Source organism: Peromyscus maniculatus, chromosome 14, assembly GCF_049852395.1.
Source record: "Peromyscus maniculatus bairdii isolate BWxNUB_F1_BW_parent chromosome 14, HU_Pman_BW_mat_3.1, whole genome shotgun sequence".
In the NCBI taxonomy this organism is placed as follows: domain Eukaryota; kingdom Metazoa; phylum Chordata; class Mammalia; order Rodentia; family Cricetidae; genus Peromyscus; species Peromyscus maniculatus.
In genome coordinates this window covers 83,020,407-83,045,415 of record NC_134865.1, presented here as the reverse complement: position 1 = coordinate 83,045,415, position 25,009 = coordinate 83,020,407, and the positions used below count along the sequence as shown (strand labels likewise).

Sequence of the window (25,009 nt, the reverse complement as noted above, 5' to 3'; positions counted from 1 at the left end):
TGTGGGCATCTGTGTTACATGGATGGGAGGTAGAGAAGAGTGGGAGTCAAGGCTGGAGAGTATAGGGCTGTAGCAGGACGCCCCAGGGCTCTGCATGACCTACAGAGTCATAGGGAATATAAGACAGCAGCATAAGAAACCAGGGTTGCGGGCCGGAGGGCGGCTCAGAGGTTAGGAGTGCTGACTTAAAGTTTCTGGGCCAGCAGAGTCAAAAGGTACACATGGCAGAGGGGCTGCCTCTTCCAGCGCTGCAGCTGGATGCCCACGGCTCACCACAGGCGCTCAGTGCCTGGGCCTGCTGCTCACGCTTAGCTGTGCAGTGCTGGCTGTCCCCACACAACACGCCTTCGAGTGTCTCCTCTGAGCAAAATGTCTGCTCTGCAGTTTGCCTGCAGGATGCCTGTGTCTACCCCAGGATAGACACGAGGTACAGGTTTTGAGGAGGGCTGCTCTAGGTCAGAGTGACAGGCGCAAGGGCAGGGAGAGAAGCGGCTGGGCCACTCTGCAGTTGGGCGCGTGAGGACGGCGGGCTGCTGGCCCCCACAGCACTGACACAGAAGAGAGCCTGGTCCAGCCTGCCACACACTTCAGGGCTGCCCATTAGCTACCACGCTAACCACAAGCATGTGCGAGGAGTCCACAATTACAGACATTTTGAATGAATACACAAGTAAAAAGCAGGGGCTGGAGAGATGGCTCAGGGGCTAAGAGCACTGTTCAATTCCCAGCACCCACACGGCAGCTCACAACTGTCTGTAACTCTTGTTCCAGGGGATCTGACAACCCTCACACAGACAAACATCTGGCAAAACACCAATGCACAGAAAATAAAAATAATTTTAAAAAAAGTAAAAAGCTAAAATTTTGGTTTATTTAATTTTAAAACTTCATATGAGTTTAAAAAATTGGAATGAAGAGTATAACTTATGCAACAGAGTAAATAGTTTAAGAATAAGGACCAGCGAGGTAGCTCATTGGTAAAGGCACTTGTCACCGTGCCAATTCCCAGGACCCCCATGGCAGAGGGCGAGAACTAACTCCTGTAGCGTGTCCCCTGATCACATGTGTGATGCAGTAAGACCCCCTCCTACAAGACAGCTAAATGTGATGCAAACTTTTACAGACTCAAGAATACTATGGACACATTAAGAACTTACATAATGCCGGGCGGTGTTGGTGCACGCCTTTAATCCCAGCACTCGGGAGGCAGAGGCAGGCGGATCTCTGTGAGTTCAAGGCTGGCCTGGACTACCAAGTGAGTTCCAGGAAAGACCAAAAAAAAAAAAAAAAAAAAAGAAAGTGTCTGGGGCTGGAGAGATGGCTCAGGCTCAGTGGTTAAGAACACTGGCTGCTCTTCCAGAGGTCCTGAGTTCAATTCCCAGCAACCACATGGTGGCTCACAACCATCTGTAATGGGATCTGGTGCCCTCTTCTGGCCTGCAGGCAGAACACTGTATACATAATAAAATAAATCTTTAAAAAAGAAAAGAAAAGAAAGTGTCTGCTACAAAAAGCACTAAAGCTAGGCCCCTCAGCACAGGACAGCAGTCCCAGCAACTTAGAAGGTTGAGGCAAGAGGTCACAAGTTCAAAGCCACCTGGGTTACTAAGCCCTTAGCAAGATCCTATCTCAAAACAAACAACCAACAATCAACAAAAACATGATATTAGTGATGGCACACTCCTTTAATCCTCTGAAGCAGAAGCAGGTGTCTCTGAGTTCAAGGTCAGACTGGGTCTACAAAGCGAGTTCCAGGACAATCAGGCCTATACAGAGAAACCCTGTTTAAAAAACAATAACAGCCGGGCGGTGGTGGTGCATGCCTTTAATCCCAGCACTCGGGAGGCAGAGCCAGGCGGATCTCTGTGAGTTCAAGGCCAGCCTTGTCTACAGAGTGAGATCTAGGACAGGCATCAAAACTACACAGAGAATCCCTGTCTAGAAAAAACAAACAAACAAACAAACCAACAAACCAAAACAACAACAAAAACCCATGAGCTGAGACCTGGGGATATGGCTCAGTGGACAGTACTTGCCTAGCATATATGAGCACTCTCAAATCAATCCTCAGCACTACCAAAGAGCAAACAACAAAAGGAAGGAAGGGAGGGAGGGAGGGAAGTGTTAGGTCCAAAGCTGGCCTCCTCCCACAGTGGAGCTTTGTCCTAAACAGAAGGATTGTTACTGGATAAGTGGAAACCTTAAGGGGTTTCTGTTTACTAGGAGGGAGCCTCCTTTAAGTCATCAGGAATCTCCCCTAATCTGAGGGATCCTTCTTAAACTGCCCCAAAGCTTATTTATCTTTGGCAAGGGCATCTAGTCAATTGGAACAACCTCCATTAGCACAAAGACCCACCCTGCTGACTGTCATATAAAATCTGCTTTCCCGACATCTTGCTCTCCCCTGCAAGATCTTGGCGGTTTGGTCCCCAGTAAACCTTTCTTTATAACCATGGAGTTTTGGTGGTTTCACTGCACCATTACTTACAGGAAGGAGGAAAAGACTGTTAAAAGGTAAGAACACACACAAACAGGCAAGCTGGGGACATTTAAACCATACAGGGACCATGTGGGAGAAGATACTTCAAAAAATACCCTTTGGGGTAGGGCGGTGGCTCAGTATGGTAAGAATGCTTCTATGCAAGCATGAGGACCTGAGTTTGGAACCCAGGGCCCATGTAAGAAGCATGGCTTTGCAGGCCTACACCACAGTATTAATGGGGTAAAGACAGGAGGATTGCTGAGGCTTGCTGGTTGCCAGCCTAGCTGAAAAATGATGAGCTCCAGATCTAGTGAGAGACCCTCTATCTACTGTCTTACAGTTCCTGTATTGGTGCACAAGGCACACACACTGTACACACACACACTGTATACACACACACACACACACACACACACACACACACACACACACACTATAATAAAATAAAAATTAAAAACCCAAAGAAACAAAGAGTTGTTTCTTTGAAAAGTTAACTATGTATGTGTGGTGTTTTTTTTTTTTTTTTTTTTTTTTTGAGACAGGGTTTCTCTGTATAACACTCCTGGCTGTCCTGGAACTCGCTTTATAGACCAGGCACCAGGCTGGCCTCGAACTCACAGAGATCTGCTTGGCTCTGCCTCCTGAGTGCTGGGATTAAAGGTGTGCGCCACCACCGCCCAGCAAAAAAGTTAACTATGTATGATCCATACACACTTAGCTAACTAGACGAAAGACAGAGAAGGTAAGTTACAGGTGCAGCACGCACCTGTAACCCAGGGCTAGGGTGCAACAGACAAGCAGGCTGACCCTGAGGTTCGCTGCTTAGCCAGTCCAGCTCATGGGTTGGCTCCAGGTCCTGTAAGAGATACTGGCACAAGAGGCCGACCTCTGGTGTGCATGTGTGCACACACAGGCAAGCACACCCACATGTGCACACCAATACACACACCACACACACAGAGTGGAGGAAAAGATCTAGCCACAATAGCTTCAAAAAACGAACAAGCAAAAAGCAACAACAGAGGATGTAAAAGCCGACACCAACTAAACTAACCAAGGGGGTAAGAGAGCTCTCCAATGAAAACTTCACAACACCACAGAAAGAACTGAAGACATTAGAAGATGGGAAGACCTCCTGTGTTCCCAGACCAGCACAGCACAGTGAAACTTCACAGAACCACGACACTGACAGCAGTGAAATTTAAGTAACATTTTACACGTTATTTTGGCAATTTGGCTACGTGCCAGCTCTCCCAGCCTTGGTGTTATACAGTTCATTCCGCCAGGCCAAGGCTCCACCGTCCAGGCAGAGTAAACAAAACTGGACGTCCAATGATGACATTGTGGAGGAGACGACTGGGGCAGAAGGCTCAGCATTGAGCAACCAAGATGGACTAGGAGGAAGTAGCGCCTGCTCAGGGTGACAGAGGAATGCTAAGGAGGAAGAGGTGGGGTCAAGTGGGGTGAACATGTCTGAGGACTCCTCTACCTATCTCTCTCTCTACCTACTACCTATCTAATGTATATGAGTGCTCTATCTGCATGTGCGACTTCATGCCAGAAGAGGGTTGTGAGCTACCAGGTAGCTGCTGGGAATTACTGATCAAGATCTCCGGAAGGGCAGCCAGTGCTCTTAACTACCGAGCCATCTCTCCAGCACCAAGGGCTCCTCTTTTATCCAGCCCACAGAGCCCACAGTGCTCTGAGAGAGTGCTATGAGAGAGCACACCATCACTGGTATTGGCTTCAGAGGCACCCAGAATATGGACAGAAAACTCTGCAAACTCCAATTCTGAAAGCTGCTAAATACAACTAAAAATATTTCCTCCAAGTCCTCCCAAACACTAGCAAGTCTGAAAACTGACTCATTTGTTTTGAGTACTTTGTAGAAACTTCACCCCAAAACCACTATAAGAGGGAGGAGGTTTTACCGGAGACCAGGAAACAAAAATAGAGGAGCTGCTGCTAATTGGAGAGGCTCTGCTGCTCACTTCATGTGCCTGTGGTGCCCTCCGCGGCTCCTCCTCCGCTCAGCTCTCAGGATGTCCTTCATGAGACACAAAGCCTGAGCAGAGGTGCAGAGGTCACAAGGGTACACAGGTCATTTCCAGTGTGGAATGGATCCTCTACACACTCCTAAAGCTTGGATTCAGAAAGTCTTCCTGACTTTTGGATCTTTTTACTGACTCCTCACCAATCTTCCTCGCCCCTCCCCCCCCCACCTTACTTTTTCAGGGCCATTTGTGGAAAAATCTGTTGGTTTCATTACTAACCTGTGAGTGATGTCAGTGACCTCAATACAAACATCATGGCCGCCTCACAGCTCCCAAGTCAGTGTCCCAGCACAGGTCTAGGACCCTAGAGCCACAGGAAGGAGCCAAACCAGGTGCCACACACCCATGTCTACAGTCCAGTTTGGCCACCTGCGTGGCTTCGAGAGACCAGACTACCAGAGCTCACTGAGGCAGAAGGGCAAAGCTCTACTCAGAGTATGAACTGCTGGGCTGTCCTCAGGAGGAGTTTGGGTTTGTAGGGTGTCTTCAGTCGGGGAGCAGTGTGGTGGGAGAGCATAAGGAAGAAGGAAACACTGCAGGCAAAGGGACTGCAGTGAGCCAGGCTGTGTGTGCGTGCGTGTGTGTGTGTGTGTGTGTGTGTGTGTGTGTGTGTGTGTGTATGTATGTGGGGTGTGTGTGTGTGTGTGTGTGTGTGTGTGTGTGTGTGTGTATGTATGTGGGGTGTGTGTGTGTGTGTGTGTGTGTGGTGTGTGTGTGTGTGTAAGTGTGTGTGTGTATGTGGTGTGTGTGTGTAAGTGTGTGTGTGTGTGTGTGTGTGTGTGTGTGTGCGCACACGCGCGTGCGCACTGTGGATAGGCTGTCCTGAGACAAGTGGTTAGCAGACTTCTGGGAAGTGGAGAGAGTTCAGTCTCCATTTCCCCAACAGAGCTGGGTCCCACATGGATCATAAATCTAGGTGTCTTAAGTGACTCCATCTTGGGCCAAAGGTCTAGGTCAACCCTACACCACCTACTAGAGATAGGATGAACTGTGGCCTCTACTGATGGGGTATTATTAGGTCATAAAAATGAGGGGCTGGAGAGATGGCTCAGAGGTTAAGAGCACTGACTGCTCCTTCAGAGGTCCTGAGTTCAATTCTCAGCAACCACATGGTGACTCACAACCATGTGTAATGAGATCTGGCGCCCTCTTCTGGCCTGCAGACATACATGCAGGCAGAACACTGTATACATACATAATAAATAAATAAATCTTAAAAAATTTAAAAAAGCCGGGCGTGGTGGCGCACGCCTTTAATCCCAGCACTTGGGAGGCAGAGGCAGGCGGATCTCTGTGAGTTCGAGGCCAGCCTGGGCTACCAAGTGAGCTCCAGGAAAGGCGCAAAGCTATACAGAGAAACCCTGTCTCGAAAAAACCAAAAAAAAAAAAAAAAAAAAAAAAAATTTAAAAAATGAATGAAGAAATGATGAGTGCTAAAAAATAAAGAACTCTTATGATATCTACTGAAAGATGTCTGAGGCCATATATTGCTGAGCATGGTGGCAGACACCTTTAATCCCAGCACTCAGGAGACAGAGGCAGGCAGATCTCTGAGTTTAAGGCCAGCCTGGTCTTCAAAACAAGTTCCAGGACAGCCAGGGCTACATGGAGAGACCCTGTATCAAAAAAGAAAAACAAAACCAAAAATAAACACACACACACACACACACACACACACACACACACACACACACACACGAAGGCGGCTATCTACTTATCGGGATTCCACTTCTATGCAAGTACAGACTAGGGAGATAGGAGTGACCAGTGGCAGTGATAGGCTGAGGGGCCGAGGGTTCTGAGGGGGAACAGGGTCTGCTCTCAGGATGTTGAAAATGTTCTAGGATTGGGCAGTGGTGATGCACAACTTCGTGAAGTATTAAAAATCATTGTTCGGTATCCTATACAGTATACCAGAAAGAGTAAGTTTTATGGTTTGTGGATTTTAACTTCTCTTTTCCTTTATTTTTTATTGAGACAAGCTACATGTAGACCTGGCTGTCCTGGAACTAAATAATTGCTAGCCTGGCAATTATAGAGATCCACCTGTCTCTACCTCCTGAGTGCTGGGATTAAAAGCGTGCACTAACACACCTAGCATCTCTTTTTTCCTTCTTGATTCTTTGATACAAAGCCCCATTTAGCCAGGCTGGCCTTGAACTCATATGTAGTATCTGAGGATGACCTCCAACTCTTTTACGCCTACCTCCCCAAGTGCTAGGATTAGTAAGCCTGGCCTTTTGGTTTTTGAGACTGGATCTTATTCAAGTTGTCCCCAGTGACCCTCTCACTCTGTGGCCAAGGCAAAATTCTTGAATTTGAGATCCTCCTGCCTCAGTCTCCCAAGTAGCTAGGATTACAAGCCTGTACTATCAGGCCTGGCTGAATAATAACTTTAGATAATATAAAGTCCTTAGTAAGAGAAAGAAAAAAGGAATGTGTTGACAAGGATGTGGAAAGGAGTGCACCTGGATGCAGGCTGGGATGTCAAGAACAATGAAGCTGACTGCCTGCACTCAGGTGACAAGCAAGTGCAGCAGGGAGTGTCCCTCCCCATCAGGTCTGCGCCAACCAACCCACAGTCCTGCAGCCATTGCTGCTGCACCCGGGGCAAGTGCTCAGGGCATCCTGTTTAACCTGAGGGCTGCAGGACCCCCAGGATGCAGGCAACCTCGACCACTCTAGATTCTTTCCTGCCTCCATAAGGACAGCTGCCTTGCCCCTGGTCCTTTATATGAGGAAACTTCATATCTTTTCCAACAAAGTCACAAAGCAGGGATGAGCAGGAGTCTGAGGAAATAACTCTGGAGATTTCATGGCCCTCACTCTGTAGACCACAGTGGACTCAAACTCACAGAGATCCACCTGCTTCTGCATCCTGAGTGCTAGGATTAAAGGTGTGCGCCACCACTGCCCGGCCTATGTTTGTTTGTTTAATTACGTGTTTTTATGTGTATAAGGTGTTTGTTTGCATGTATGTCTGTGTAACCCATGTGTGCCTGCTGCCCAAGGAGGCCAGAAAAGGACATTGGATCCCCTTAAACTGGAGATAAGGATGGTTAGCAAGTCACCATGTGGATGCTGGGAATTAAGCCCTGGTCCTCCAACAGAGCAGCCAGTGCTCTTAACCACTGAGCTATCTCTCTTCATATAGTTTAAGAGAAATACTTAGTACATGAACCAAGCCTATTTAGGTCTTTGGGAGCAACTAACAAAAATCCATGTCAGAGCACAGTATAAACTGAAATTCCACAGGAGCCAGGAAGTAGATTTTGGGATATGCAGTGCTGGAATTGAATCCCCACGTGTGTGCACAGGCATAGCATAGCATAAGCAAATGCTCCACTAACCCGGGAACAAAAGATGTTCAGGCTAGGAAAGGCACTCACAGAACACTAATAACAGGACCACGGCTGCGGCTCAGTATAGAGTACCTGCTTGGCATTTGTGAGGCCCGAGGTTCAGTCTTCAGTATTGCCAGGAAAAACAACAAAACCCACTGAGAACAGATATCTCCATGGCAACACTTTATGCAAATTTTACTTTCTTCTTTGTATTTTTGAATAGTGTTTAGTTTTTTTTAAAAAAGATAATTTTCATTTGGTGACAAGTCAATTTTTTTTTTTTTTTTTTTTTGGTTTTTAGAGACAGGGTTTCTCTGTGTCGTTTTCTGCCTGTTCTGGATCTTGCTCTATAGACCAGGCTGGCCTTGAACTCACAGAGATCCACCTGGCTCTGCCTCCCAGTGCTGGGATTAAAGGCGTGGGCCACTACCGACCAGCACATATTTGTATTTTAAAAGGGAGAAACCTTGTGCTGGCTCAGATAATCTCAAATAACCTGCTTGGCTCTAGAGTACTGACAGGGCGCCTCTCCATGCGCCCTGGGGAGGCAGCCTCACAGCTTCCCTCTTACTACGAAGCAAGTTCTGTCCAGTTAGCTTTGCTTACCTGGACAGGTGGCTCAATCATGATCCAGGCCGGGAGCATCAGACTGGGATTCAGAGGCTGGGTTCCAACTCGGAAGTAAACTCCACCCTTGGAGTCACAGGCCCAGATATGCTGATTTCCACAGGCTAAGCTGGTCAGTCTTACGTTTCCTGAAGAGAAACAACGTACACTACAGTTACTTTGTCAAAAGACTGATCTTTCACCAGGCGACAGTGACACATGCCTTTAATCCCAGCACTGGGGAGGCAGAGCCAAGCGGATCTCTGTGAGTTCGAGGCCAGGACAGGCACCAAAACTACACAGAGAAACCCTGTCTCGAAAAAAAAAACAAAAACCTAAAATTGTTTTTTGATCTTTCAGCTGGTGTATAAACTCTTTCAGAGGCAGACAGAGGCTACGTCTGCAGCTGAATGCTGGTGTGTGTCATCTGGCTGTCCTTCCAAATTGGGTGTAGCCTCTCAGAGCATCTGTGCAGGCTGTTGGCTACGGAGCCCTGGCGCTGCCAGGCACAGCACCCTGAGTTATCAAGCCCTGGGGTAAACATCTCTATGTAAGTCCCCCATTAACTTCATCCAGCATGTGACCATTGCGAGTAAATGCTGGGTGTGTGGAAAGGGGACTCATAGTTACTAGGATTAAGAATAAATTTCCAGGAGGAGTTAGTGAAAACAAGGAGATTTAGAGCTTGGAACAAGGACGCCTTTAATCCCAGCACCTGGGGAAGGAGCCATCTCCGTGGGACATGACCAGAACGGATCTGAACACACTGTCTGAGGCCAACCCAGAGCCAGCTGCCCACCTGCGAAACCCAACAACTTGGAGGTGTTGGTGAGATTGCCCTACTGAACAACCCGCTCAGCTGAGATCCATTCGGGAGTGGATTCAGATCCCTACAGTCCACAGTCTGAGGAAACAAGATCAGCTGAGGAGTTGACGAATGAGCAAAACGTGACCTGAGAACACAAAAGAAGGCGCCGCCCAGCCACCAAACCAGATCACCAGAATCATAAGCCTACTACACGGACTGGGAACAGGTAAGCCCCCATCTCCCGACCGGCAGATCAGGTCTCTAGCCCCTAGGCCCTACCCATCGGAATCCCAGGGACCAGACAGCTACCTTTCCCTGCTACCCCACAAAAAACAAACAAACAAAAAAACCAAAAAACAAAAAAAGCCAACCCCTACAAACCTAACAACCACTGGAGCCATAAGCACACCCTGTACCAACTGAGAACAACTGCTCCCTGAGACAGAACCCACTAACACTGATTGGACCCGAAGAAACAGAGCCCAACAGCACTGATTTAACCAAGAACTCCTAGTGGACCAAGACTAACAATTAGAACAAGAGAGGCACCTTCAGACATAGACACTGCCTACACCAAGCGGAGGAAGAGATGAGTAGACACCAGTGCAAAAATACAGGGAACAATGTAAAGACCTATATGACACCATCAGAACCTAGCGATTCTACACCTGCAAGACCTGAACATACCAAGGCAGAAGAAGCAGAAGAAATCAATCCTAAGAATGACTTTAAGAAGATGATAGAGACCCTTAAAGAGGAAATGAAAAACTCCATTAAAGAGGAAATAAAAAATTCCCTTAAAGAAATGGAAGAAGAAAACAAACAAAAAATTGGAAGAAATCAAACAAAGCCAAGAAAAAGTAATTAAGCAGATGAAGGAAATAATTCAAGATTTGAAAATTGAAATTGAGACAATAAAGAAAACACAAACTGAGGAAATGCTGGAAACAGAAATCCTGACTAAATGAACAGGAACTACAGAAGCAAGCATAACTAACCGATTGCAAGAGCTGGTACAGAGAATCTCTGACACTGAAGACACAATAGAGAAAATAGATTCGTCAGTCAAAGAAACCATTAAAGACAAAAAAGTTGTAACACAAAATGTCCAAGAAATTTGGGACACCATGAAAAGACTAAAGAATAATAGGGATAGAAGAAGGAGAAGAATACCAACTCAAAGGCACAGAAAATATATTCAACAAAAACATAGAAGAAAACTTTCCTAACCTAAAGAAAGAAATACCTATGAAGATACAAGAAGCCTACAGAACACCGAATAGGCTGGATCCAAAAAAAAGTCCCCTCGCCACATAATAAACAAAACACTAAACATATAGAACAAATAAAAAGTATTAAGAGCCGCAAAGGAAAAAGACCAAGTAACATATAAAGGCAGACCCATCAGAATAACACCAGACTATTCAACAGAGACTATGAAAGCTAGAAGATCATGGACAAATGTTATGCAGACACTAAGAGACCACGGATGCCAACCCAGACTAGTATACCCAGCAAAACTCTCAATCACCATAGACAGAGTAAAGAAAATATTCCATGATAAAACCAGATTTAAACAATACCTATCCAAATTTCCGGCCTACAGAAAGCATTAGAAGGAAAAACCCAACCTAAGCTAAACACACCCATGAAAACTCAAGCAATAGATAATCCTACACCAACAAATACCAAAGAAGGAAAATGCAACACTACCACCAAAAACAAGAACAAAAACAAAAACAAAAAAAACAAAAAAAAAACAACAACCCAAAACAAAACAAACAAACAAAACCCAGGAATTAACAATCACTGGTCATTAATATCCATCAATATTAATGGTCTCAACTCACCTATAAAAAGACACAGACTAACAGAATGGATAAGAAAACAGGATTCATCCTTCTGCTTCATACAAGAAACACACCTTAACTTCACAGACAGACACTACCTCAGAGTAAAGGGCTGGGAAAAGGCTTTCCAATCAAATGGACCTAAGAAGCAAGCTGGTGTAGCTATCTTAATATCTAATAAAATAGACTTCAAACTAAAATCAATCAAAAGAGGTCAGGATGGATATTATATATTTATCATAAAAAATCCACCAAGATGAACTCTCAATTCTGAATATTTATGCACCAAATACAAAGGCACCCACATTCATAAAAGAAACATTACTAAAGCTTAAATCGAACATCAAACCCCACACACTAGTAGTGGGAGATTTCAACACACCACTCTCACCAAAAGACAGATCTACCAGACTGATACTTAACAAAGAAATAAAGGACCTAACAGATGTTATGACTCAAATGGACTTAATAGATATCTACAGAACATTCCATCCTAACACAAAAGAATATACCTTCTTCTCAGCACCTTATGGAACCTTCTCAAAAACTGACCACATGCTTGGTCACAAAGCAAATCTCAACAGATACAAAAACATTGGAATAACCTCCTGTATCTTATCAGACCACCATCCCTTAAAGTTAGATTTCAACAAAAACAAAAATTATAGAAAGCCTACAATCTCATGGAAACTGAATAATGCCCACCTGAAACACCAATGGGTCAAGGAAGAAAGAAAGAAAGAAAGAAAGAAAGAAAGAAAGAAAGAAAGAAAGAAAGAAAGAAAGAAAGAAAGAAAGAAAGAAAGAAAGAAAGAAAGAAAGAAATTAAAGATTTCCTAGAATTCAATGAAAATGAAAGTACAACATACCCAAACTGATGGGACACTATGAAAGCAGTGCTAAGAGGAAAATTCATAGCTCTAAATACACACATAAAGAAGATGGAGAGGGGCTGGAGAGATGGCTCAGTAGTTAAGAGCACTGACTGCTCTTCCGGAGGACCCGGGTTCAATTCCCAGCACCCACATGGCAGTTAACAACTGTCTGTAACTGCAAGATCTGACACCTTCACACAGACATACATGCAGGCAAAACAAATAAATAAAAATAAATAAATTATTTTAAAAAAAAGACGGAGAAATATCATAGCAATGACTTACACGATTGAAAGCTCTAGAACAAAAAGAAACAAACTCACCCAGGAGAAATAGACACCAGGAAATAATCAAATTGAGAGCTGAAATCAATGAAACAGAAACAATACAAAAAAAAAAAATCAATGAAAAAAAGAGTTGGTTCTTTAAAAAAAAAAAAAAAAGATCAACAAGACAGACAAACCCCTAGCCAAATTAACCAAAAGGCAAAGAGAGAGCACCCAAATTAACAAAATCAGAAATGAAAAGGGAGATATAACAACAGACAATGAGGAAATCCAGAGAATCATCAGGTCATACTTCAAAAACCTCTACTCCACAAAATAGGACAATCTGGAAGAAATGGACAATTTTCTGGACAGATACCACATACCAAAGTTAAATCAAGACCAGATAAACTATTTAAATAGACCAATAACCCCTAAAGAAATAGAAACAGTCATCAAAAGTCTCCCAATCAAAAAAAGCCCAGGACCAGATGGTTTCAGTGTAGAATTCTAGATTTCCAAAGAAGAACTAATTCCAATACTCTTCAAATTGTTCCACACAATAGAAACAGAAGGAACATTACCAAACTCTTTTTATGAGGCTACAATTACCCTGATACCCAAACCACACAAAGATGCAACAAAGAGAATTACAGACCAATCTCCCTCATGAACATTGATGCAAAAAGACTCAACAAAATATTGGCAAACCGAATCCAAGAACACATCAAAAAAAATTATCCACCATGATCAAGTAGGTTTCATCCCAGGGATGCAAGGATGGTTCAACATATGAAAATCTGTCAATGTAATACACCATATAAACAAACTGAAAGAAAAAACCACGTGATCATCTCATCAGATGCTGAAAAAGCCTTTGACAAAATCCAACACCCCTTTATAATAAAGGTCTTAGAGAGATCAGGAATACAAGGAACATTCCTAAACATAATAAAGGCAATTTACAGCAAGCCAACAGCCACCATCAAATTAAACGTAGAGAAACTCAGTGATTCCACTAAAATCAGGAACAAGACAAGGCTGTCCACTCTCCCCATATTTATTCAATATAGTACTTGAAGGCAGAGCAATAAGATAACAAAGGGAGATCAAAGGGATACAAATTGGAAAGGAAGAAGTCAAACTTTCACTATTTGCAGATGATATGATAGTATACATAAGTAACCCCAAAAATTCTACCGGGAACTCCTACAGCTGATAAACTCCTTCAGTAAAGTGGCAGGATACAAGATCAACTCAAATAAATCAGTAGCCCTCCTATACACAAATGATAAAAGGGCTGAGAAAGAAGTCAGAGAAACATCACCCTTTACAATAGCCACAAATAATATAAAATACCTTGGGATAACACTAACTAAACAAGTGAAGGTCCTTTTTGATAAGAACTTTAAATCTCTAAAGAAAGAAATTGAAGATATCAGAAAATGGAAGGATCTCCCATGCTCATGGATAGGTAGGATTAACATAGTAAAAATGGCAATCTTACCAAAGCAATCTACAGATTCAATGCAATCCCCATCAACATCTCAACACAATTCTTCACAGACTTGGAAAGAAAAATACTCAACTTCATATGGAAAAACAAAAGACACAGGATAGCTAAAAGAATCTTGTATAATAAAGCAACCTCTGGAGGCATCACCATCCCTAACATCAAGCTCTACTATAGAACTATAGTAATAAAAATAGCTTGGTACTGGTATAAAAACCAACATACAGACCAATGGAATCAAATTGAAGACCCTGACATTAATCCACGCACATATGAACACTTGATTTTTGACAAAGAAGCCAAAACTCTACAATGGAAAAAAGAAAGTATCTTCAACAAATGGTGCTGGCATAACTGGATGTCAATATGTAAAAGATTACAAATAGATCCATATCTGTCACCATGCACAAAACTCAAGTCCAAGTGGATCAAAGACCTCAACATAAATCCAGTTACAATAAACTTAGTAGAAGAGAAAGTAGGAAGTACTCTTGAACACATTGGCACAGGAGATTACTTCCTAAATATAACACCAGCAGCACAGACACTGAACACAACAATTAATAAATGGGACCTCTTGAAACTGAGAAGCTTTTGTAGGGCAAAAGACACGGTCAATAAGACAAAAAGACAGCCTACAGAATGGGAAAAGATCTTCATCAACCCCACATCTGACAGAGGACTGATCTCCAAAGTATATAAAGAACTCAAGAAACTAGACATCAAAATACTGAACAATCCAATTAAAAAAACGGGCTAAAGAGCTAAACAGTCAAAAGAAGAATCACAAACGGCTGAAAGACATTTAAAGAAATGCTCAACATCCTTAATCATCGGAGAAATGCAAATCAAAACGACTCTGAGATACCACCTTACACCTGTCAGAATGGCTAAGATCAAAAACACTAATGACAGTCAATGTTGGAGAGGATGTGGAACAAAGAGAACACTCCTCCACTGTTGGTGGGAATGTAAACTTGTACAACCACTGTGGAAATCAGTATGGTGGTTTCTCAGAAAATTGGGAATCAATCTACCTCAATACCCAGCCATACCACTCTTGGGCATATACCCAAGGAATGCTCAATCATACCACAAGGACACATGCTCAACTATGTTCATAGCAGCACTATTTGTAATAGCCAGAACCTGGAAACAACCTAGATGCCTGTCAACTGAAGAATGGATTAAGAAAATGTGGTACATATACACAATGGAGTACTACTCAGCAGAGAAAAACAATGTCAGCATGAAATTTGCAGGCAAATGGATGGAACTAGAAAATATCATTCTGAGTGAGGTAACCCAAACCCAGAAGAACAAACATGGTATGTACTCACTCATAAGTAGATTCTAGATATCAAGCAAAGAACAATCAGACTGCAACCCACAGAACCCAGGGAGGCTATAATGCAGGGGGGACCCTAGGATAACTGTCTTATAATAAGTTTCATTCTACTCAATTACTGGGCAAGCCTCAATCAAACATTTCACTATTAGGATAAGAATTTGTACTGTATCAAGCTGATAGCAGAAAAATATATAAATAAATACATAAAAATGGGAAAAACAAACAAGGAATAAATTTCCTAAAGAACCTTCACTTTATTTATTTATTTTGGATTTTTGAGACAGGGTTTCTCTATGTAGACTTAGCTATCCTGGTACTCGCTTTGTAGGCTGGGCTGGCTTTGAACTCAGAGAAATCCACCTGCCTCTGTCTCCTGGGTGCTGGGATTTCAGGCTTGAGCCACCACACCTGGCTCTTCATTTTTATTTTTGCACTTTCTCTTTGCTAATTAATCTAGCTGCTAGCCATAAGAGGGAATGAAATGGAAGGAGTTAAAAAGAAAAGAAACTGAGCTGGAAGGGAGTGGCTTAACAGCAGAGCGTTTGACAAAGCACCTCAAGGAAAAGCATAAATTATATTTGATAATAGTCTAGCAATTAAAAAGAGCAGCTGTTGCCGGGCGGTGGTGGTGCACACCTTTAATCCCAGCACTCGGGAGGCAGAGGCAGGTGGATCAGGTGGATCTCTGTGAGTTCGAGGCCAGCCTGGGCTACAGAGTGAGATCCAGAAAAGGTGCAAAAACTACACAGAAAAACCCTGTCTCGAAAAACCAAAAGAAAAAAAAAGAGTAGCTGTCAAGTTGCTTAATATCTACTATAGGATGGGCTCTCAGCCAGGTCTCTCACAGCCTCATTTCCAACCTTACAGCAAGATAGACACATGGTTTGCACTGGAGGAATTAGGGAATTAGTCATGGATCAAAGGACAGAAGGTGGCCGACCCAGGAAGTAAAGAGGGACGGCAGGTTTGAACCCAGGCCAGCTACCTCTGACCTCCAAGTCTATAAACAACAAATGTACAGATAGATGTTCAGGTTCAAGTCCAGATTTGAGAAATCATTCTACTAGAACAACCCATACCTCATCAAAATACAGAACATTCTGTCTCCCTAAGAATTTTCTCAGGTCCCTCCCTGCCCATGGCCTCTGCTTGAGGCCAGGTTCTCCTGTATCCCAAGCTGCTCTCACATTTGCTATGGAGGCAAGGATGACTCCTGAACTGACTTCTATCAGCAGAGCTTAGTTCAGTCTTCTAGGGTTCACAGGCAGAACCGAAGTCCACGCGCTACAGCAGGAAGCAGCCTCAGGCAGCAGGTGCTCAGTATCATTGCATTGCACACGAACGCCACAGTTCGTTCCTGTATTTACCTACAGGTGACATCTGAGTCGTTTCCATGCTTTGCTATTCCAGCCAAACTGCTCCAGTCATTCTTGTCTAAGTTTTGTTTTCCTGTGGCAAGCCAGGCCTGACGGTGCACACCTATAATCTCAGTCTCGAGAGGCTGGAGGAGTGGAATTGTGTTGAAAGCTAGCTGGACTGCACAGTGAGGCCAGATCTCAAAAGGAGAGTGAGGGGAGCAGAAACATGTATTGTTTTTCTTTTATTTCAAAGATTTTAAAATTATTTTTTATGGGGTGTGTTTTGTCTGCATGCATGTAAGTACACACTGTGTGTGCAGTGCCTGAAGAGGGCAGAAGGAGGTGAATCCCCTGTAAGTGGTGACAGGTGGTTGGGAGTCACCATGGAGGTGTTGGGAGCTGAACCCAGGTCCTCTGGAAAAGCAGCCAGTACTCTTAGCCACCTCTCCAGCCCCTGTTTTTTTCATATAGTAGAACTCTCTGGACATAGGTTAAATATCTTTTTTTTTTTTTTTTTTCCAGACAGGGTTTCTCTGAAGTTTTGGTGCCTGTCCTGGGTTTCGCTCTGCAGACCAGGCTGGCCTCAAACTCACAAAGATCTGCCTGGCTCTGCCTCCTGAGTGCTGGGATTAAAGGCGTGTGCCACCATCGCCGGCTAAATATCTTACTTTAAATTTTTTTCTTTTTTCTTTTTTTGGAGCTGAGGACCAAACCCAGGGCTCTACCACTGAGCTAAATCCCCAACCCCATTTTTTTAGATTTTTAAAAAAAGTTTTTATTAGATTTATTTATTTTTATTGTATTTTAAATTGAGAGAGAGAGAGAGAGAGAGAGAGAGAGAGAGAGACAGACAGACAGACAGACAGACAGACACACACACACAGAGGTTGTATGTGATTGTGTGAGTGTACGTGCTGGTGGAAACCAGAGGCATCAGATCCCTGGGCTGGAGTTATAAGTGTCTGTGAGCCAGCCATCTGACACAGGTACTGGAGCCTGAAGTTGGGTCTTCACGAGAGCAGCAAGCTCCCCAGCCCTACATTCCCGTGTGTGTATGTGTGTGAGTCATAAGTCAGAGGACAACTTGTGAGAGTCGACTTTCCTTTTACCATGTGGTTCCAGGGATGGGACCAAGCCATCAGGATTGGCAGCCTCACATTGAAAGGGAATGCCAGTTTCTCCAAGTTGTACCATTTTACATACCTACTAGCAGTGTTATGTGAAATCTGGTTGCTTACATCCTTATCAACACTTAGGTTTTTTGTTTGTTTGTTTTAAGACAATGTCTCATGAAAAGCCAGGCGGTGGTGTCGCATGCTCTCAATCCCAGCACTCGGGAGGCAGAGGCAGGTGGATCTCTGTGAGTTCGAGGCCAGCCTAGTCTACGGAGTGAATTCCAGGACAGCCAGGGTTGTTACACGGAGAAAGCCTGTCTCAGAAGAAAAAAAACGCAGTGCCGCCTTATGTAGCCCCAGGCTAGCCTCCACCTGCTTGCTACGTAGTCAAGGCTGTGCAGCTGTGAGTAGAGCACCCAGAGCAGTGCTGCAGCTCCAGTGTGCTCCTCGGGAACTTCTGAAGTTGCTGGTGGGGCTCATGACTGAGGGGGTGCCCACCCCGACAACCTCCATTTGATTTGCTTCATCAAGGAGAACATCTTTTAGTTACTTTTTTCACAAAAAGACATCTTTTTTTTTTTTTTTTTTTTTTTTTTTTTAAAAGACAGGGTTTCTGTGTATAGCTTTGCGATTTTCCTGGAACTCACTTGGTAGCCCAGGCTGGCCTCGAACTCACAGAGATCCGCCTGGCTCTGCCTCCCACAGTGCTGGGATTAAAGGCGTGTGCCACCACCGCCCAGTTGACACTTTCTTCTTAAAATTGCTTTTTAAAAAGTGTGTGTGTGTGTGTGTGTGTGTGTGTGTGTGTGTGTGTGTGTGTGTGACTATATAGCATAGCCTATCCTCAAACTTGCACATGTCCTGCCTCAGTTGGGATTTATAGGAATGCACCACCTACCACCATACCCTACTATAGAATCTTTTGAGGTATGTGGTACAGAATAATAGTAGCATTTGCCTGTTGTTTTCTAAGTTATAAAATACTTCGCCACATAAATTATTGCATGATATAATCTTATTTGTTACCTAAAGGCACAACTGACACTGAATCTGTTTTCATTGCATTCTGTGAACAGATGAATTAAACTGCAAATTGTATTAGTTTGCTAAATGGTCTAGTGCCTGACATGTATATTTATGAATAATGGGAAATGAAATGTTATGAGCATCTTAAATGTTTGCTAAATGATGCACATTTTCTTCCACAAGTCAGGATTATAATAAATCACTGTAAAATCCCATGTTCCATCTCTTTAACTAGGTTCAATAGACAGCCATTTAAAAGTCTCTTAATTTAATCTTTTTCCTGGCTGCTGTGGCTGTTTAGACATCAGTGTAGTCTGGGCTGGCCTTGAACTGGCAACCCTAGTGCCTCAGGAATTAGAGATGCAGCCATTGTTTGGCAATCACATGGTTTGTAGGGTGAAAAGGAGAGGATGCGATGGTTTTAGGCTGACGACACTGCCCTAAGCTCACAACGTGCACTCCCTTTTATGTATGGGCACACATGTGCCCGGGCCACGTGCAGAAGTCAAAGGACAACCAGCAGGAGATGGTTATCTCTTTCCAACTCAGGGCCTCAGGTGTGGTGTCAAGAACCTTTACCTTCTGAGCCTTCTTGTCAGCCTTAACTATTTAAAAATATTTCTTGGGCCTGGAGAGATGGCTCAGTGATTAAAAGCACTGGGTGTTCTTCCAGAGGCTCAATTCCCAGTACCCATAACCATCTGTAATTCTGGTTCTAGAGGCTCCAAAGCCCTCTTCTGGCCTCCTTGGGCACTAAGTATGAATGTGGTGCACAGACATACATACAGGCAAAACATCCATACACATGAAATAAAAATAATAAAATTATTATTATTATTATTATTATTATTATTATTTTGGTTTTTTGAGACAGGGTTTCTCTGTGTAGTTTTGGTGCCTGTCCTGGATCTCACTCTGTAAACCAGACTGGCCTTGAACTCACAGAGATCCGCCTGGCTCTCCCTCCCAAGTGCTGGGATTAAAGGCATGATCCACCACTGCCTGGCATAAACTTTATAAAGAAATAAAATCATAATCTCTCTCTGACTCTATTTTGAGACATGGTCTCACTGTGTAGCCTTGGCATGCCTAGAATTCTCTATGTGTGCTGGGATTAATGGCATGGGCCACTATGCCTGGCTTAAATTATCTCTTGACGCACCTGCTTTCCCTACTGGATACACAGGCCATACCTGGAGAGAATGCAGTACAGGACAGCCTAGTGCCTCTAGCTGCAGTTCAGTGTCCTGAATGGCACAAGGGAAGGCTTCTGGCATAATGGCCAACCCCCTTCCCACTAAGCCCTGTAGTCCCCTTGCCCCAACACCAAACCTACCAGCTAGACTGAAGCCATCATTTCAGGATGCTAAGAAAATGGTGCCAAGAGTTATTACTTTTATATATTTATACTTTATGTATGCTGATTATATATGTCAGTCATATAACACAGCAAATGAAAGCAGCACAGAGCTGGATACAGACTGAAGAGAGGCAGGGTTTCAGTACACAATATGGCAGTGCAAATCAAGTGGTTCAAATGCATACTCCACTAGCCCAAAGGCCAGTGCTACAACCAAAGGTCCAGGAGTCTTCCACAACAGGATGAGAGACATCTCACATTTAGACAGGAGATTTGCAGGGTCATTTGGGATGTGGGGACAACTGGTGGGATGACCACACAGAGGGACTGATTTGGGGAAAATGGCTCCATTTCCAGCTGACTGAACATAGACTCCCCTAGCCCTCAAGGTTTGGTAGTGAGGAGAATACACACTAAAGCCTGGCTTTTCTCAGAGATACCAGCAGCCTCTCTCCATGGTCTGGTGGAGATTGCTGGACAAAGGCTCAGGGCCAGGGAGTCTCTGGCAGATGAAAGAACTCCTAGGCCAGGCAACAGGCTCAGTTGGCACCCATGCCCAGGCCACAACCAGCTGCAGTCTTGTCTGGCTGACAAATGCCCTTGGAAAGCTAGATGAGTGGTAGATATGGAAGACAGGGTATGAAGCCCAAGGCATAAATAATCTCAATTCCTGTGGAAGTTCCTAGGCGTGCCGCACAGCAAGTTTTCACAGCAGACTGGGTTATGTTCAGGGCCTTATCTCTTCTAGCAGTTTGCAGAAACCCCGTTGCTAAGAGGCACTGGCCTGGCCCAGGCCCATCAGGGCAAAGCATACTTTATGGGGTGGTGGTATGTATAGGTCAATGTAGGAGGCAGTCCTTCCTTCTCTCTTCCCCAACCCCCTTTCTCATGTAGTTGAGTTATTATACAGTAAGCACTTATTCTCGTTCACAAAATACCGGTTGCCAGTGTGTAACAATGTCTAGTTCAAGCTCACTCTGGCCCTGGGAACTGCCTGGTACAGTCTCTGCCTCCAGTATCAGACAAACCGCTGCTGAGTCAACTGGGAATAGAATATTGTGAGCTCATTTTGCCATCTCTTAGACTATGACGTATTTCCACATGTCACCACAGGCTAGGCCTACAATAATTCTTGGGGCAGTTCAGTGGCTACTAACAGCACAGAACATCTTTAACCGGCTGAAAGAAAACCCACACCACACAACTGTGTGTGCAGCAGCCCATGATGGGCACTCTTCCAGATGCCAAGACAGAGATCAGTGTGCACTGATCCACTCACAGGACACAAACGCCATCTCAGATTTAAAGATCATAGAGAGAACAGGGCAGCTGTCCTAGTGCCATAATCTTAAGCAGATCTTAGTGGCACCTTCTGGACACCTCACAGCTCCTGCAGTTCTGAGCAGTGCAAACTGCAAGGAGTGAGAGAGGTGAACTCTCTCCAAATTTAAGAGGCTCATTTAACCTGGATAAGTGGCCATTGAGCTATAAATCCAGCCACTGACAATCGTCACCGAAGAACCCACTTTCCACACTGAGGGAAGCACTCACACACTGGCCATACCTAGCTGGGAAAGGTCCAGTTTCGTCCAGTGCATGCCTGTGGGGCAGCTCTTAGAAAGCGTCCTGATGAACACCTGCCCAAGGTTGTCCAAGGCCCACAGTGCATCCTGGCAGGCAGCGTAGGTCCTCATCTCGGCGTCGGCGGGCAACTGCACCGTGGAGGGGCGGCACTGCACACTCTGGGCACTGATGCTGCACAGGTCCTTGCTGCTCTGGCACAGCCACAAGGAGCTTCCTACAGAAAAGGTTCACGCTTGTCACCAAACTCTATGTCACGGAGCCACCGCCCTAAGTGCACAGCACAGCCTTTGTCTCTCCTGGTGACACTGCCTGGACACTCACCAGGACCTCACAGGCTGCAGCAGGTGTGCTATACCTGTGAGGCTAGAAGGAATGCCACCACCAGACGTCAGCGAGATCAAGCCTGGGACATTTTAAAGAACTGGAAAGAAAGCAGGGCCTATGAAACATTATAAAGGCGAGATGGCTGGGGTAGTGGCCTAGGAATATGAATGAAGGAATCCTCAGAGTGTATTTTTAATACAGAGTATTAGGGCTGTCAACCTTGCCAATAACCAGGAAGGAGAGGGGCCAGCAGTCCCTGGGAAGGGGCTTCCCTAGTTCTTCTGCTAATGGGGTGTGCAGTGGGCTGCTCTTCAATAAGGCAGAAATCCTTCTCCTACCTTGGCCTTAAGAGTTATGCTTGCAGTGCTCTGTTGTTCAGAACTTTCAGGTTAACAGTGTCTGTTTGAAATGCCAATCATCCTTGGGGACTGAAAACCTGGCTACACTGTGTAATGTAAAGTATTATCTAACACTGTGGCCAGATGTTTTGGAATTCTTTTTCTTTGAGTTTTTTTTTTTTTTTTTTTTTTTTTTTAAGATTTGTTTCTTTTCACTTTATGTATATGAATGTTTTATCTGCATGTATATATGCATCATGCATGTACCTGGTACCTATGCCATGGAGGGCAGAGGGTATTACATGTATCTCTTGGAACTGGAATTTGAGACAGTTGTGAGCTGCCATAAGGGCGCTGGGATTCAAACCCATGCCTCTGGAAAAGTATACAGTGCTCTTAACCATGGAGCCGTCTCTCCAAGCCCCACCCCCACCCCCATTTTTTAAATTTAAGAACTTTGGCTGGTAGTGGCAATGCAGGCCGTTAGTCCCAGCACTCGGGAGGCAGTGGCAGGTAGATCTCTGAGTTCTGAGTTTCAGACCAGCCTGGTCTACACAGCAAGTTCCAGGACAGCCAGAGCTACACAGTGAGACTGTCTTGAAAAGCAACAAACAAACAAACAAACAAACAAAGGTCTTGATAAAATAGTCAAAGAGTCAGCCAGAAGTGCCAGGAGCTCCCCAGGGAAGTAGTGCATGAGCATGCCACAGCATGCTATCAGTGAAGGCTGCAGGCTCCAGCTAGGGTCAGGTGCTGCTACCAAAAGCAGCTGGGTCAGACTCAGGAAACAACTTACCATCTTACGAGACTCCAGGCAGGACTGTGATCAGTCCAGTCCAGTGGGTAAGTGTTTACTATACTGAAGCAGGTTATTCAGTGCTGGGGCAACTGATGGCTTCAATGGACCAAACTCTTTCCTCTTCATCATAGGTATCATGGCACTTTCTCATTTCTCACCTTCCACAAAAGCCCTGGAAGAGGTTCTGGCTCCTTCCCAAACAGGCCACCTGCCTGCCTAGGAGGCCCACCTCTGCAGGGATAAGATAAGCCTGAGGTATGAGACCCTCACAGGGTAAAGGGGAGCCAGCAGCAAGAAGCATGGGAGAAGGAAGCTGCTTGGAGGTGACAGAATTCTCCAGAAGAAATGAAAAAGGAACTCGGGAAGTTATGGCCATGCAAGCTGACAGTGAGAGTCATCTGCAGCCAGCTCCTAGGACCGCACTGCATGGGACCTCCTTCCAAAGGACACCATCTCAGACTCAGCCTTACCACCCTTGCTCCTCCTCAGTGGCTCCCCTGAACACACCTTTCCACTAAAAGCCCTCAGTTTAGCTCACAGGGCTGCTGGCCCAGAACGTGTCATATCCCTTCTCTGAAGGTCTATGAGGCCACATCTCCACAGCCACAGGGCCACGGTCAGATGACAGTCTGGACTTCTCAGCTGCCGACTGACTCGTCCACCAGGTTTCTCAGACAGGCTAAGACTGACTCACCATCCTGGGTAGGGGCAGGAGAAGCCAACACGAAGGCCCATTTAGTAGCTGAAGCTGTTCCTCGGGGAACAACGTTATTCCAGTAAGTTCCTAGAGAGAATAAATATAAAAGTGGGTTAAGGGAAGGGAAAGAAAAAACCGTAACACTTCAGTTTTGGTTCTAGACTATAGCTGGGCCTTCAGAGCTCTTACAATGATTTTTAGTGTCCTTAAACAAAGCGACATGAGCTACTCATTTCTCTAAGCATCAACAAGAGGAGCCATACCTTGTTCACTGAAGCCCAAGGAGGCTACACAGGGGACAGGGCTGGAGGAAACTCATCAAGGGGGAGTCATTCAGAATGAACACCCACCTCATCCACAGACACGGCCAGCATCTTGCATGTTTAACAGTGGCCATAATTTCCCCACCATAAATGAACTATTCTCTCTCAATAGACTCTAGGTTTGGTGGACTTTTAAAAAATATTTGGGCTGGAGAGATGGCCCAGATGTTAAGAGCACTGGCTGTTCTTCCAGAGGTCCTGAGTTCAATTCCCAGCAACCACATGGTGGCTCTCAACCATCTGTAATGAGATCTGGTGCCCTCTCTTACGGCATTGCAGGCATACATGCAGGCAGAACACTGTATACATAATAAATAAATCTTAAAAATGTTTACTTATTGTATATGTGTCTGTGTGAGTGTACATACATATGATAGTGTGAGGTGTTGCCTAAGCATGTTCATGAAGTCCAGAAGAGGACACTGGGTGTTCTCACCTATCATTATCCACATATTACTTTGAAACAGGATCTCTCCCTGATCCTGGAGATCATGTTCTCTCTGCCGCTTAGAAGTCAGCAAGCCCCAAAGATTTTCCTACCTCCGTTCACCTTGTTGCTGGGTTACAGGCATTCTTGGGATAGCTGGCTTGTTGCATGAGTGCTGGGATTTGAACCCCTGCCCTCATATTCTTAACTGTTAAGCCATCTCTACCCAACCACATACCCCTTTTAAAAAAATTCTGTGCAGGTGTGTCCACAAGTGTATCATGGCATGTGTGTGGAGAGTTGGTTTTCTCTTTTCACCTTGTTTTGGGGGCAGGGGCTCTCTTGTTTCTGCCACTGGGCTGTGTATGTGAACTCCTGGTCGCCTCTGTCCCTGCCTGGCCCCATTTCCTCACAGGAGTGCTGACATGAGCCACCACTGTATCTGGCTTTGCTGCTGTTGTTCTTTGTTTTTCTGAGACAGGATTTTCTCTACATAGCTCTAGCTGTCC

General features: G+C 44.7%; 1 protein-coding gene across 3 annotated transcripts in view; it reads right to left on the bottom strand.

Moving 5' to 3' along the window:
- Positions 1–25,009, bottom strand: part of Tecpr2 (tectonin beta-propeller repeat containing 2) — a 94,479-nt gene that overhangs the window by 6,073 nt on the left and 63,397 nt on the right. For all 3 annotated transcript variants that reach the window (XM_006992141.4, XM_076551410.1, XM_076551409.1), the window contains exons 15-17: positions 23,748–23,837; positions 21,573–21,806; positions 8,487–8,635 (exon numbers count right to left, since the gene is read on the bottom strand). In XM_006992141.4, the coding sequence (XP_006992203.1) occupies positions 8,487–8,635; positions 21,573–21,806; positions 23,748–23,837 (473 nt within the window). The remainder of the gene's footprint in view (positions 1–8,486; positions 8,636–21,572; positions 21,807–23,747; positions 23,838–25,009) is intronic.